The 12,105-nt window shown below is 43.2% G+C and overlaps 1 protein-coding gene across 2 annotated transcripts in view; it reads left to right on the top strand.

Moving 5' to 3' along the window:
• The window catches only part of TMEM260 (transmembrane protein 260), a 67,997-nt gene extending 62,395 nt beyond the window's left edge, over nt 1–5,602 (top strand). For both annotated transcript variants that reach the window (XM_032875316.1, XM_032875315.1), the window contains 2 exons: nt 616–706; nt 4,695–5,602. In XM_032875316.1, coding sequence (XP_032731207.1) covers nt 616–706; nt 4,695–4,949 — 346 coding nt within the window. In that variant the 3' untranslated portion in view covers nt 4,950–5,602. The remainder of the gene's footprint in view (nt 1–615; nt 707–4,694) is intronic.
• The last annotated feature ends 6,503 nt before the right edge of the window (nt 5,603–12,105 follow it).

Raw genomic sequence — 12,105 nt, 5'->3', positions numbered from 1 at the left:
AAGTGATCAGCCTAGTTATAGGGACAAACACTTGCTTTGAAGAACTGATCAAAGATACGCCGTATGTTTGCACAATGCTTCACTATGACTGAAGGTAGGAAAGCTGGGGAGGAAATCACATAAAAGAAGCAAGCAGGTCATGATCCAGGCAGGTATTGACTTAATGGGTTTGCCAAAGAGAGTCTGGATGAGACACATGGTCCGAGAGTCTGACTGCCGTTGAAGAACGAATCACACATGGCATGAGCCATTGCGATGGGCACTGCAGGGCTGTGCCGACGAACTCAGTGCCCTTGTGCCCCTCTTCCCAGCTGCTCTCCCGTGACAGTGATGCACATCTGGTGGAGAACCGATGTATAATCGTGATGAAGAATTTAAGCTTTTTCCTCAAAGCTTTGGCAAGCATTGTGAATGCCGCGTGTTAGCAGCGGGGAAAGAAGTTGTTGTTCTTGGTTCTGAGTAAATGTCTGTGACTATGAGAGGAAAAAGTATTCAGTAAAGCGTTTTTGTATATTCTCTATCAGTGGGAAGTCAGACAGATGTAGCTTTAAATGTGAAACTTGACAACATGGTTTTAATGAAGGTTCCTCTCCCTCCCCAAACCCTGACTCCCAGGATGAAAACACCGTTCTTCATCTTTAACCTGGCAGAAACTGCGAACATACCTTCAAGTGTGAAGGCTCAACTCTACACCCACGCGTATAAAGTATGTTACACTTTTATATCCCTAAATATGTTTGGTGGGAAGGTGGTGGTGATTGGAATGGAGAGTTTTTAGTAAAGTTTTTACTTTGTCATGTCTAGTTTTATTTGATTTGTAAAGCAGTATAAATGGAAAACTACTCGTGTATCACAAATAATGTCTAAAGTAAATGGTGCAGTTGGCCGATGATACCCCATCCCCAAAGATGTCCGTATCTTCATCTCCACAACCTGTGAAAAGATGGACGGGCTTACGTGACCGAGGGGACTTTGTACATGTGATTAAGGGTCTTGTGGTGGGAAGATGATCCTGGATCGTCCAGGTGAACACAGGGTACTCACATGGCCCTTCTAAGAAGGAGGTGAGAAGGTCTGAGGCAGAGAAGGAGAGGTGATAATACAAGCGGAGGGCGGATGGAAAGATTCGAAGGCACTGGGTGGCTGGCCTGGAAGGTGGAGGAAGGGGCCACAAGTTGGGGAGGGCAGGTGGCCTCTGGAAACTACCAAGGGCAAAGAAATAGATTCTAGAGCTTCGAGAAAGAGCACAGCCCTGCTGGTTTTGGAGAAAAAATAAAACAACAACAACTTGATTTTATGTATTTTAACCGCCAGAACTGGAAGATAATACACACGTGTTGTTTCAAGCCACTGTGTTGGTGGTGATTTGTTACATCAGCAACAGGAAACACATAGGAAGCAACTGGAACAGGACCCAGCTCCCACCAGACAAGTACTGACAGGTGGCCCTCCATGCAAGCGTCCTGCCCCTCACGGCACTTGAAGCAATAGGTTTTTGGCTGGTTGGGACTTCGTGAGAAAGATAAAGGGTCTTGGAGACTGGCTCTGTGCTGGGACTGTGGTCCCAGGAGGCTAAACTAGCCGTCAAGGGTGGGAGTCCTTGCTGGTGGGGAACAGGAGGACAGAACTTGCTGTTCCCCAGTCTTAACGAGTCCCTGCTTTTCTGCAATTCATAGCCCTGGGCTCTTGAGACGCCTTCAGAGACTGTCTCAGAGCCTGCTGTCTAGCAAACAGATGTCCTGGCAAGGGCCATTGAGACCCAAGCCCTGGAGCCATGTGTGTGGGCAGCCAAGGTGTCTGTGCTACCTCCAGGCTGCTGTGAGGCTGCCCACCCAGCACCAGTTCGGTGCTCGGTCCAAATCGCACAGTGTCCCATCAGCATGACTCGTTTGACTCCTAAATGTTGTGATCATGGGCTCAGTGTTTATTTGTGTCCTCATTTACTCACAGAGCTTTTCTTGATTGCCTAGCCTGTACCCAGTATTGTGGCAAAGATAACCAGGCATTGTCCCTGCTACCCAAGAGGTAGCAGCCTACAGAGGGAGACAAAAGATAGAGTCCTCAGTTACATTCAGTCTTGCAAGGGACACACAGGATTTACAGAGGAGCTGTGGGGACAGCAAGCTGTACATGCATCCCCTGTCCTGGAGAGGGGCTGGTGAGGAAGGGAGGGGAGCCTTCGGAGGAGATGTCCCTGGAGTGTCACCTTGAAAAGGTCAGAAGGAGCTGGCCAGACACACAGCGGGTCAGAGTAGTGAGAGGGTGGGTGAGGGAGGACAGTCCACAGGGACAGAGGAAGAACCCTCCGAGGCACCACTCAGGGACAGCAAGGGATGGATTACAGGAGACGACAAGCTGGAGTTCCATCTGGCAATAGCAAGGTCCAGGTTCAAGGCCAGCTCCGCCGTTAATTGCCAACTGTAAGCTCGCCTTTCCAGGCCTCAATTTCTTCTAAAAATAGAAGTGGGCTTTAAGCTTTATCAATTATCTCACGTGTCCTTCTCATGTCATATCTTGTTCATCTCTAATACCCTGTGATTGTATGAAAAACAAGCAGTATTTAGTGAGGAGAAATCTGAGACTTACTGTTATTTCATATTCTTATCATTGACGCATCCCATGGTCAGTGGCTAGGCCATTACTGAAGCTAATTCACAGATATATTGTCCCTTTGGGCCTGTAAACTTTACTCTTTTCAGTGGACACAAATCAGTAGGTCTTTTCTGTGTGTATGTCTCCAGATGTCTCCTTGTTTGCAAGCCAAATAAGGTCAAATACGTGATGTGTCCCCACAAATCCATCTCCTGGCACTGGTGGTTCAAGAACATTCTTACTAGGTGTAGGACATTTTTGTTGTTTTTTATAGTATTCCACTCAATAGCTTATACAGAACTTTAAGTTTGGGGGACCTAAAGTTCAGGAATAGTGGGGGAGCAGGGAATAGCCCTGTTATCTTTAGGAATACATTTGATAAATGGGTGTCCCCAGTAAACAGAATAGAGTGCCAAGACAAATGTCACAGTAACCCATAGAGGAGGAAATATAATTCCACGGGATGAGAAGTGACCAGCTTCTTAAGATACAGCACATGTGGCTTCATGCACCACCCCAAATAAGTCGATGGTGTGTCAGTAACAGTGTTCTAGAAACGGGCAGTATGCTTGTTCCATAGCTAGAGAATATCTAACAGGGAACACACGACTGGGCCTCTTGTTCTCTTGAGCCACTGGGACAGTGCTCACTGAAGGGCTGGCCTCTGTTTCGAACTCCAGAACCTTGGTAGGACTTTGAGCACTTGGGAAGGTAAAAAACCTGCACAGATCTGAGCTTGTGCTCTGTGCCGAGCAGCATGCCGTGCGCTTCACACGCATCCCTCCCTCTTCGAAGGGACGCTTGGGAAGAGAAGCAATGGTAGAGTCAACAGACCATGAGGAAAGGTAGAGAAACATTGGATATCTGACCAAGAGAATGGAAGAGTGGGAGGCTAGCTTCATAGCTATGATGTCCATGCAAGCTCAAGGTGACTGTTTCCTTTGTTCTGGAGGGAAAGAAGCGAAGGGGGAAACTGCTTTAAAAGCCAGCTTAAAGACTAAAGCTTATTAAATAGCAAAATGACACATCGAACATGAATTCTGAGATTTTTTTCCTGTGGATGAGATTTAAAAGTAGGTTAGGTAGGGATGCATTTATCTGCCCTGGAGTGGAAGTTGGGGCAATAGCTAGTATATTGGGTCCCTTTCCACTGAATGACATGATGGATACAGTTCTAACGGCGGAAGCCCCTGTCCCTGGAGAAAGCATCATTCCTTGTTCCTTGTTCTATGTGTTCACCGCATCTGTGGCCGACTTCGTGTTCCTGCAGATCCAGCTCCAACTTGCCAATCTTCCAGAAGGCTGTGGAATTTCCAAATAAGCAAGTCTAGTATTCCAACGCGCAGATTTGGATCTACTTTATTTGTTAAATTTTAATGTTTCTCCCTGGAAAACTCAATATCAAAGGCTCAAATTCTGTCCAAATTCCTATGATCTCTGATGTTGCAAAACAAAATTCCTGATTTCTGTAGGCAAAATTTTAACTGTTGAAATTGTAATTATAGGATGCCCTGAAGATTTTTGGTATCTCGCTCTAAGGATGTCTCTTAAATTCTCCTATGCCCAGCCTATTCAATGATGGATTTGTTGGAGCTGGTTTATTGTTGCCATTGTTACTACTGTTGTTTCTAACGAGAGAGAAATTTATGTGAAAAGGAGGGTCAAAATTTAAATTCCTTCCAGTTCTTTTTCTATGCAGTTTTCTAAAGAAAGCTATTTTTTTTTCCTCCAACAGCTAAATTTAGAGTTTCAACCTTTCTGCCTGTTGAGTAAATAGCTTTCCATGAATTAGAGCTAAATCCCTTTCCCAGAACATCTTTCTGGAGGAAGAGCATTTTGTCCTGACACAGTGTGTCTTGGGTTCCCTCTGCAACATCCAAAAAACCCCAGAAGCAGTTTCAGATGAAGCACATTTGCTTCCTGCCACCGTAATAATTACAGTCACATTCTTGCATTTTCTGCATGGCCTGGCAATGATTCGATTTTTTACTATAGGCTGCTTGGATTTTTCCTCTTGTATGATTAATTCCTCTGTGTTTTCTGTGTTCTTAAAAAAAGTCAAGGGATAACAATGGCATACCAACATCTTTGCTGTTTTTCAGCTTTATAAGGAGATCGTCTCTTTACAAAAGGAACACCCAGTGAATTGGCACAAGAACTATGCCATCGCCTGTGAACGGATGTTACGTCTTCAGGAAAGAGGTGTAGACCCCGAAGTCTTGTTATCGGAAACCATCAGACACTTCCGTCTCTACACCCAGAAAGCACGGAATGATCCACAGCTGCCTGATCTTTTCGTTGCTCTAAAGCACCTAAGAAAAGAACTGCAAAGTCTGAGAAATAGGAAAAATGTCTAAGGCAGCAGGATGTGAAAAAGCTGCTCATCGTTCAGCTTCCAGAATTCCAAAGTCCAAAAGTTTTTCCTCTAAGAAAAAAAACTAAAAAATTTTTTTAAAAATTCAAGACAGTCATCTCCCAGATCTGGTACAGCAGTCCTGTTTAGTGGGGTGTTTGAATGATTGTGATGTGCTATGTATGCAAATTCTGTGTACCCCGTGTCACTTAGCATTTCAGTGAGAATCTTCCTGAAAACCTTCCTACTTCCTCAGTCTCTCGCCTGATGACTTTGCTTGATTAGATGCTAGAAGAGAATGGGCTATTTTCACTTACTTTAAATACCGATTGTGAGTCTTTTATTGGGATCAGTGTTGAAAATTGCTTATTGCTTATTGGGATCAGTTTTGAAGATTAAATTCATAAAATAGTAATACCAGACCAAAGACACATTTTTTTGTTTCCCAAAAGCGATCTTTTTTTTTAAAGAGCTGACTTTGCTCTGCTTCAAGTTAAAAATCCTTTTTTTTTCCCCCTGAGTAGCTATGGTTGTTACATAATCTCACACTTCAAGCTAAACACCAACCCAGTGAACATTCTGAAAAAAGTTGGGAGTTTTATTGTCTTTGACAATTCTCTGAAATGATTAAAAAATAAAGCTAATTTGTTTGCTTTCTTTCAGTTGCATAAAGTGGCAAATAAAAAGGATTTTGTATTTCCTTAGTTAATTTTATATTTATGTTTTCCTTCTGTTTGGGCTCGTAAATCCGGGCCCAATAATTAGTAGGCTCCTGCTGCCAAAATGCAAAAAAAAAAAAAAAAAAAAAGAAAAAAAGAAAAAAGGCGGGGATCGGGGGGGGGGGGGGGATGGGGAAGTGGTTCAATAAATTCATTTCTGTTACAAGCATCTTTTATACATATTACTAAAGAGAACATAGTAAGAAATGCAAATAATAGTTCTTTATTTTATTATGACAGTTAATTAATAGCAACCTGTTTTAATGAATAAAGTCACTCCGAGTCCTTCAGCATTTCCTAAGTAGAGGCCAGAATCTGTAGGGATTCTTTTCCCCCCAATTGTATAGCTCCTAGACTCCAAGCGCTATATAGGCCCCTGTATAGAAATGCTCACTAATGAAGAGGGAGGGCTAGAAGCTTGTCTGCATTCAAAGATCACTGGTGAGTCATTCAGCAAGAAAAGGCCCCTTACCAGGAATAGTCACAGTTCCGTGGCATTGTACTAGCAAAAGGGTCTGATCAAAGGTCTCCCGTGGAGCTTGCATGGTTCCCTTTCATACTACGACCATAATTAAAACCACTAATTCTCTTTTAAAATGCTGCAGGATGCCATGTAGGCATCTGTCTGGAGTGTCCTTTGTGATGTCATAAGCTGTTAAGGACCAGTGCCGAGGGCTTTTGAGTGAAATGCCAGTCATGAAGGTGCTTCAAGACAAGGGTGCCTCTCAAAGCTTGACAGGGCCTTGACTGCACAATTCGAGCTGAATTTGCCCCTTGTCAGCTGCCAGTAAATAAATCTCAAAGGGGGAAAAGCTGAAGTTTCATTACCTGATCCATGGGGCTTTGTTGGTTTTGGCATCACACGGGGGAAGCTCTTGCCCCTCCATTCTCTGGATTTGAAGATGTCCATTGGAGCCTGCAGTGCCTGGACAGGGTTCAGAGCGGAACCTTTTGAAGAGTGTCAATAGTTGTAACAGTTCAGCTGTTAGGAAGACAAATAAATGGAGGAGCTCATTAATCCGCTTTTGGCTCTCGGTGCCTTTTGCCCTTTTATCACAGCCTTATTAGGCTCCTACTCATCTTGAACCAGAAAAAAATGAATTGGAGTTGTTGAGTACTAATTGGCAAAGACTTTTCATCATGGGCCAAGAACTTTCACTGACTTGAAAGTAACTTCTCCACAGGGAAGGACCAAAAACCTGGTTTACCTTAAAACAAAAACCTGTTGGATGCGGCGTGGTGGAAAAATGGACGGAAGCCCTGAGAAATCGTCTAAGTTTATCCGTTTGAAAGAAATCGTGTGCGATTCGGATTTCCACTTTTCTTCAAGAGGAAAAGTACGATCAAATTCAAATGAACTTTCCCTGGCCAGGCGTTGTTTTTCTCGGTTCAGGAAAGAGATGGCGGGCACCAGTGAGGCGAGGGAGTATCTGGAGATCCGTGGGCATCTGTCCACACGTGGCGTCGGAAGGACCTCACGGAAAGCAACATTGCCTGTTGGTGGCCTTAAGGATGGCAAATGGCGGCCTCTTTCTGAGGATATCTGCCTAGTACGTCTGTGTTTCGCGGAGACGCTCCGTACGTCCGTCTGGATGGACGTCCGGTTCCGACTGTGGTCACATGGTGCATAGATTGTTCTGCCCGGTATTTTGTGTGGCAGTGGCTTTGGACCGCTCTCTCTCGAAGAAAGCAATGATATCTATATGATGGCCCAAAGTAGATAGGGTCATAATTATTTGAATTGCTAAAAACCCTCAGTACCTGCAAAAAACAGCAAGCTGAGACTTGGGCACATCGGGCTTATTCCCAGATCAACTCTTCTGAAGCATTCTCTCCCTTCTCTTGTGTGCCGTTAAACAAGTTGCTTTCCTTTTCTGGCTCTTCCTTTTCCTTGGCTGGTGCACAAGCACCACAAGACCTGACAGAAGGGGTCTCCTTTAGTCTCACCCCCCGACATGGAAGAGCATGCGAAGGAGGTGACTTTTCGTGCAGGATTTGGCCAGGATTCTCCTAGCAGTGTCCCCGGAGTGCCACGGGTTGGCAGGACGACAGGAACCCCACAAGGCCAACTTCTGCCTGGACTTTGGCCTGAGAGGCCTTCATTTGCCATTCTTAAGGCCATCAGTAGGCAATCTTGCTTTCTGTGGGAGCCAGCAAAATCGCCTGCCTCTCCCGGCGCTGCGGTGCCCTCCTGCCCGGCCCCGAGGCTGGCACCCAGCCGAGGGCATGCAAGGCAGGACACAGTGTCTCCGTGCCCTCTAACCCCCACCACCCCCAGCCTCATGCCCACTGATGAGAGCTGGGCTCCCTTCTTACTGTTGAATCCTCTTTTCTTTGTGTTTTTCAGAGGCCCCATTTTTTTTTTAAATGCTTTTGTTCTATGACCCATAATAAAGCCAAAATAGAAGGGCATCAATTTCTAGTGTACTTTCTTGAGATCATCTAATAGACATTGTGAAGTGTTATCTCTGTCCATCTTCCTAGTATTTTCTAATGATAGAACCATTGTTTCCTTAGCCTTTGTGATATCTAAACAAAGCCCATTTTGATTGAGTGTTACAGTGATTTTTTGATACCCAGCTGATTTCTTTAAGTCATCAGGCTAGGACATATGAAGACGGTTTTTAAATTTATATTTTAAAAGTTAAACAATGGGAATCCTTAATCACAGTTCCCATGAGTATCCCTTGGAATTTAGAAATGTTAATACTTTTAGTATTCAGAATGAAGAGTTTTAATTCCAAAGGTTGAAGAAAAAATGGATCCTGTTACAACAAATCCTTTTACTCTGTTTTAATGCTGGTATATTTTGTAAATGCACCAACATAGAGTATTACTTGTCTTCTCAGTGGCTCCAAGTCCTGTGGTTAGGTGAAGAAAAGAAATTGCAGCCCAGGAAAAGATTCACATTGCTTTATTCATCCTCCTATTTTGTTGTGGATGCAGAATCATTCTAGAGCTTACACTCACAAACAAATAAGGAACGTTTCCAGGGATTCTGGGAACATCTAAAGGCCAAGATCTTGGCACAGCGTTACCGGGCAAACAGGGAGCTACAGCTTTAGCAGCAATCATATTCGATGAAGACGTCATTGTCAGTACCCTCGAAAGGTCTGTTTGATTTGGATCAGCATAGGACAGTGCAAAAAAAGCCTCAGGAATAACACAATGTGCTTACCTGGATATAGGAAAGCAAACTAATAGGAATATATCTTGAGAAAGGGATTTTTCTGAAAAAAATTCTGCAGCTCTTCAACACTGTAATGTACATCTGGTGGAAAGGGTATATACAGAAAGGTTAGCTTAGGTCATAGTGCAAAAAGAAAAAAGTTGGGGGTGGAGAGGTGGGTAGAGGTTCCCAAACTATAGATAATAAAAATAATAAAAAAAATAAAAAATAATTGTGGAATACCACAGTTATTGACCTATAAATGGAAATTTCTGGATCTTTTCCTCAGATCCCAGGTGTTACTGATTAGGGTTAATTTTCAGTGACCTAGGTATTGTGGGGATTTCAGAAAAGTCGAGTTGATAAGGTAGAGAAACTTGCAAGATGCGGATCAAACACAAAGGCAGATAACTGCCCCGAGTTTCCATCCCAGGGATGGAGCTCTCCAGCTCCCTAGTAGTCTTGCCTCGTCCATAATTGCCGTTAGGTGAGGAGGATGTTAAATAACATTCTAATGAAAGGTAAATAGAAATCCAAATCTGAGATTTAACCTCATAACTTCAATTGTTGTAAACCTGTATAAGTAATACCAGGGGACAGAAATATAATAGGTGGAGTATAATCTCTATATATTCTAGATTACAAACTGATAAATGGACATTATGTCCTGTTTTTGAAAATATGCACACCACAATCATCATCTATGTAGAAGTGTTACCTAAAAAGAGGTAATTTTGTAATGGAACCTTTTAAAGAAGATATTTTGAGATTTCTCTCATCTCAATGAAATAATCCCAGGATGGTGGGACCATTGGAAATACCCTTCCTGCCTGTGGTTGCTGCTTGTTATGGGAAAGTGCATACCCTTGAACCCAAAAGAGAGCACTGCTTGGGAAGTGAGACCCAGTTTTCTCATCGTGGGCTAATGGTGGGATGGGACCTACATGGGTCACCTGGTACCCTAGATTGTTCGAGACCCAAGAAATCCCAGGGATACCCTGGCATGCCAAGATGTGAACTCAAACACTGCAACAGAGGGCTGTCTGGGATCTGAGGACAGGGTGAAAGATGCAAGGACTAGAATCTTCTTGCCGTATCGCCCCTCAAAATAGGTTCCAGAAGTGGAAGGAAAACATTATATAACTCTTACCTTTTATTAACAGTGCTTTTAAAAGTTACTATACAAAAAGCAAAGCTCTTTTAAAATACTCGAGCAAGGGCGCCTGGGTGGCTGGCTCAGTTGGTTAATCATCGGACTTCAGCTCAGGTCATGATCTAGGGGTGGAGGGATTGAGCCCCGCATTGGGCTCCCTGCTCAGTGGGGAGTCTGCTTGTCCCTCTGACTTTCCCCACACTTGTGCTCTCTCGCCCTCTCTCAAATAAATAAATAAATAAACTCTTTTAAAAAAATACTCTTAGTAAAAGCTACAGAAACTTTAAAAGGGATTGTTTATAAATAGAAGATGATTCATTCATTTATCAAAACACCAGGGTTCCTATAACTGAAGAGTTAAAGGACAGTCTAACAGGTGAGAGGAAGTTTTAAAAAGTTTTGTTTCCAAAAGAATGAAAACCCGAAGTTCAACTATGCAGCACTTAAAACGAGAAAGTTCCCTGGTGGAAAGCACTTGTACTTAGCAGTTGTTTTTAGTACTGCGTCATAATTTGTTTGCTACAATTAGAATACATTCCTCCAATATTCCTTCCGCTGTGTATCTACCTAGTGTTTATGTTTTTCTTTCAGTGATCAGAATTTATTTTTTAAGATTTTTAAAAATTTATTTACTTGAGAGGGAGGGAGCAGGAGACAGAGAGCACAGAGGGAGAGGGAGAAGCAGACTCCCCATTGAGCAGGCTGCCCCACACTATAGGGAACTCGATGGATCCCAGGTCTCCAGGATCACCACCTGAGCCGAAGGCAGACACTTACCCCACTGAGCCACCCAGGCGCCCCTCAGTGACTAGAATTCTACCACGTCACCTGCATTCCCCTCGAGGCCATTCCTCAGCATACAGGGCTGTGCCTGGTTATGGTGTTTTTCAGCCTGGGTCGTGGCGTCAGTTTAGTGGAAATTGGGACCATCTTTTTCTTAATGAAATAGAATAAAAATATGATGATGCATCCAAGGTAACAGGGGTCCGTGTTCTTTCATGAAACTTTTAGTTTCATTCCTTACATATGGGTGTGTGGTTACATGTGTAATAGATGTATCAGGCTATGTATTGAGAGTGTGTGTGTGTGTGTGTGTGTGTGTGTGTAAAAAGCACTTGCATATACATATATACATGTATGTGAACTAGGTCATAATATAAAATGTATTTGTTATTGTGGCTCACAGAAAAGAATACCTTGGAAAGCCACTGGCTGAGGGGGATTTATCCAACTTTGTTGGACGTGAATGCCAAAAAGTTAGTAAGGGATCATCTAGCATAACCAGCACGGCAAATTCAGTTTCGTGAATGAGGAAACGGGCCTGCACTCAGTAAGCAACTTGACTGACTTCACAAAGCCAGGCTGTAGCAGAGCTGGAACCAGAGCATGAACTGTTTGGCTCAGTAAATGTGATTTCCATCACAGCTAAATAAAACCAGCTACGCTGCACTGTCCACTTTGTGTCACGTTAAAGATCCCAAATAACGCGGCCATATGAAAATGATGATAGACTTTTCTAGACGTTAATGGTATCTAAAACTGAGAACTATATTGTAGGATATTGTTTAAAAGTCCATACACTGACCTGCTTTCTTCCCCTTCTCCAAACCTCTGGGATATAATTTTTTTTTTTCCCTTCCCTTTTAGACAGAGTCTGTGTCCTTAGCCTTTGGCAGAGAATTTTCCTACCCATTCTGGGTTTAGGAACATGTATCCAAATTAAAACACTGTAAGTGTGATAAGAAAATGTCACTTCGAAATCTTGGAGATTGTTAGCATAGATTATATTCCAGCTGAATCAACTACTGGAAGCTCCATTCGAAAAATGTTGCACTAATTTATATATTCCTTAACCCTTCTGAGCAGGGTTCCTAACATAATAGTATTTCTGTCTTTTGCAGAAGGAAATATATCCCAGCTCCGCTGGAACGTTCACTGAGGTGGGGATTCAACTTCTGTTCCCAGAAACCAATGCCATCTAGAGTTAGTGTTCATGACCGTTTTGTTTGCTTCAGCCACTCTATTAAATTTTTTTTGTGTCCAAAAAGGCAGATTCCTCTTCAGAGACCTAAATGTCCGGTTCCCTAGTTGTGAACATTATCAATCCAGTGTTTCGGTA

The sequence above is a fragment of the Lontra canadensis genome, unplaced genomic scaffold (assembly GCF_010015895.1).
Source record: "Lontra canadensis isolate GAN:19392208 unplaced genomic scaffold, GSC_riverotter_1.0 scaffold55, whole genome shotgun sequence".
In the NCBI taxonomy this organism is placed as follows: Eukaryota; Metazoa; Chordata; class Mammalia; order Carnivora; family Mustelidae; genus Lontra; species Lontra canadensis.
Note: the sequence above shows the minus strand (reverse complement) of the source record. Positions and strands in the feature narration are given on the sequence as shown.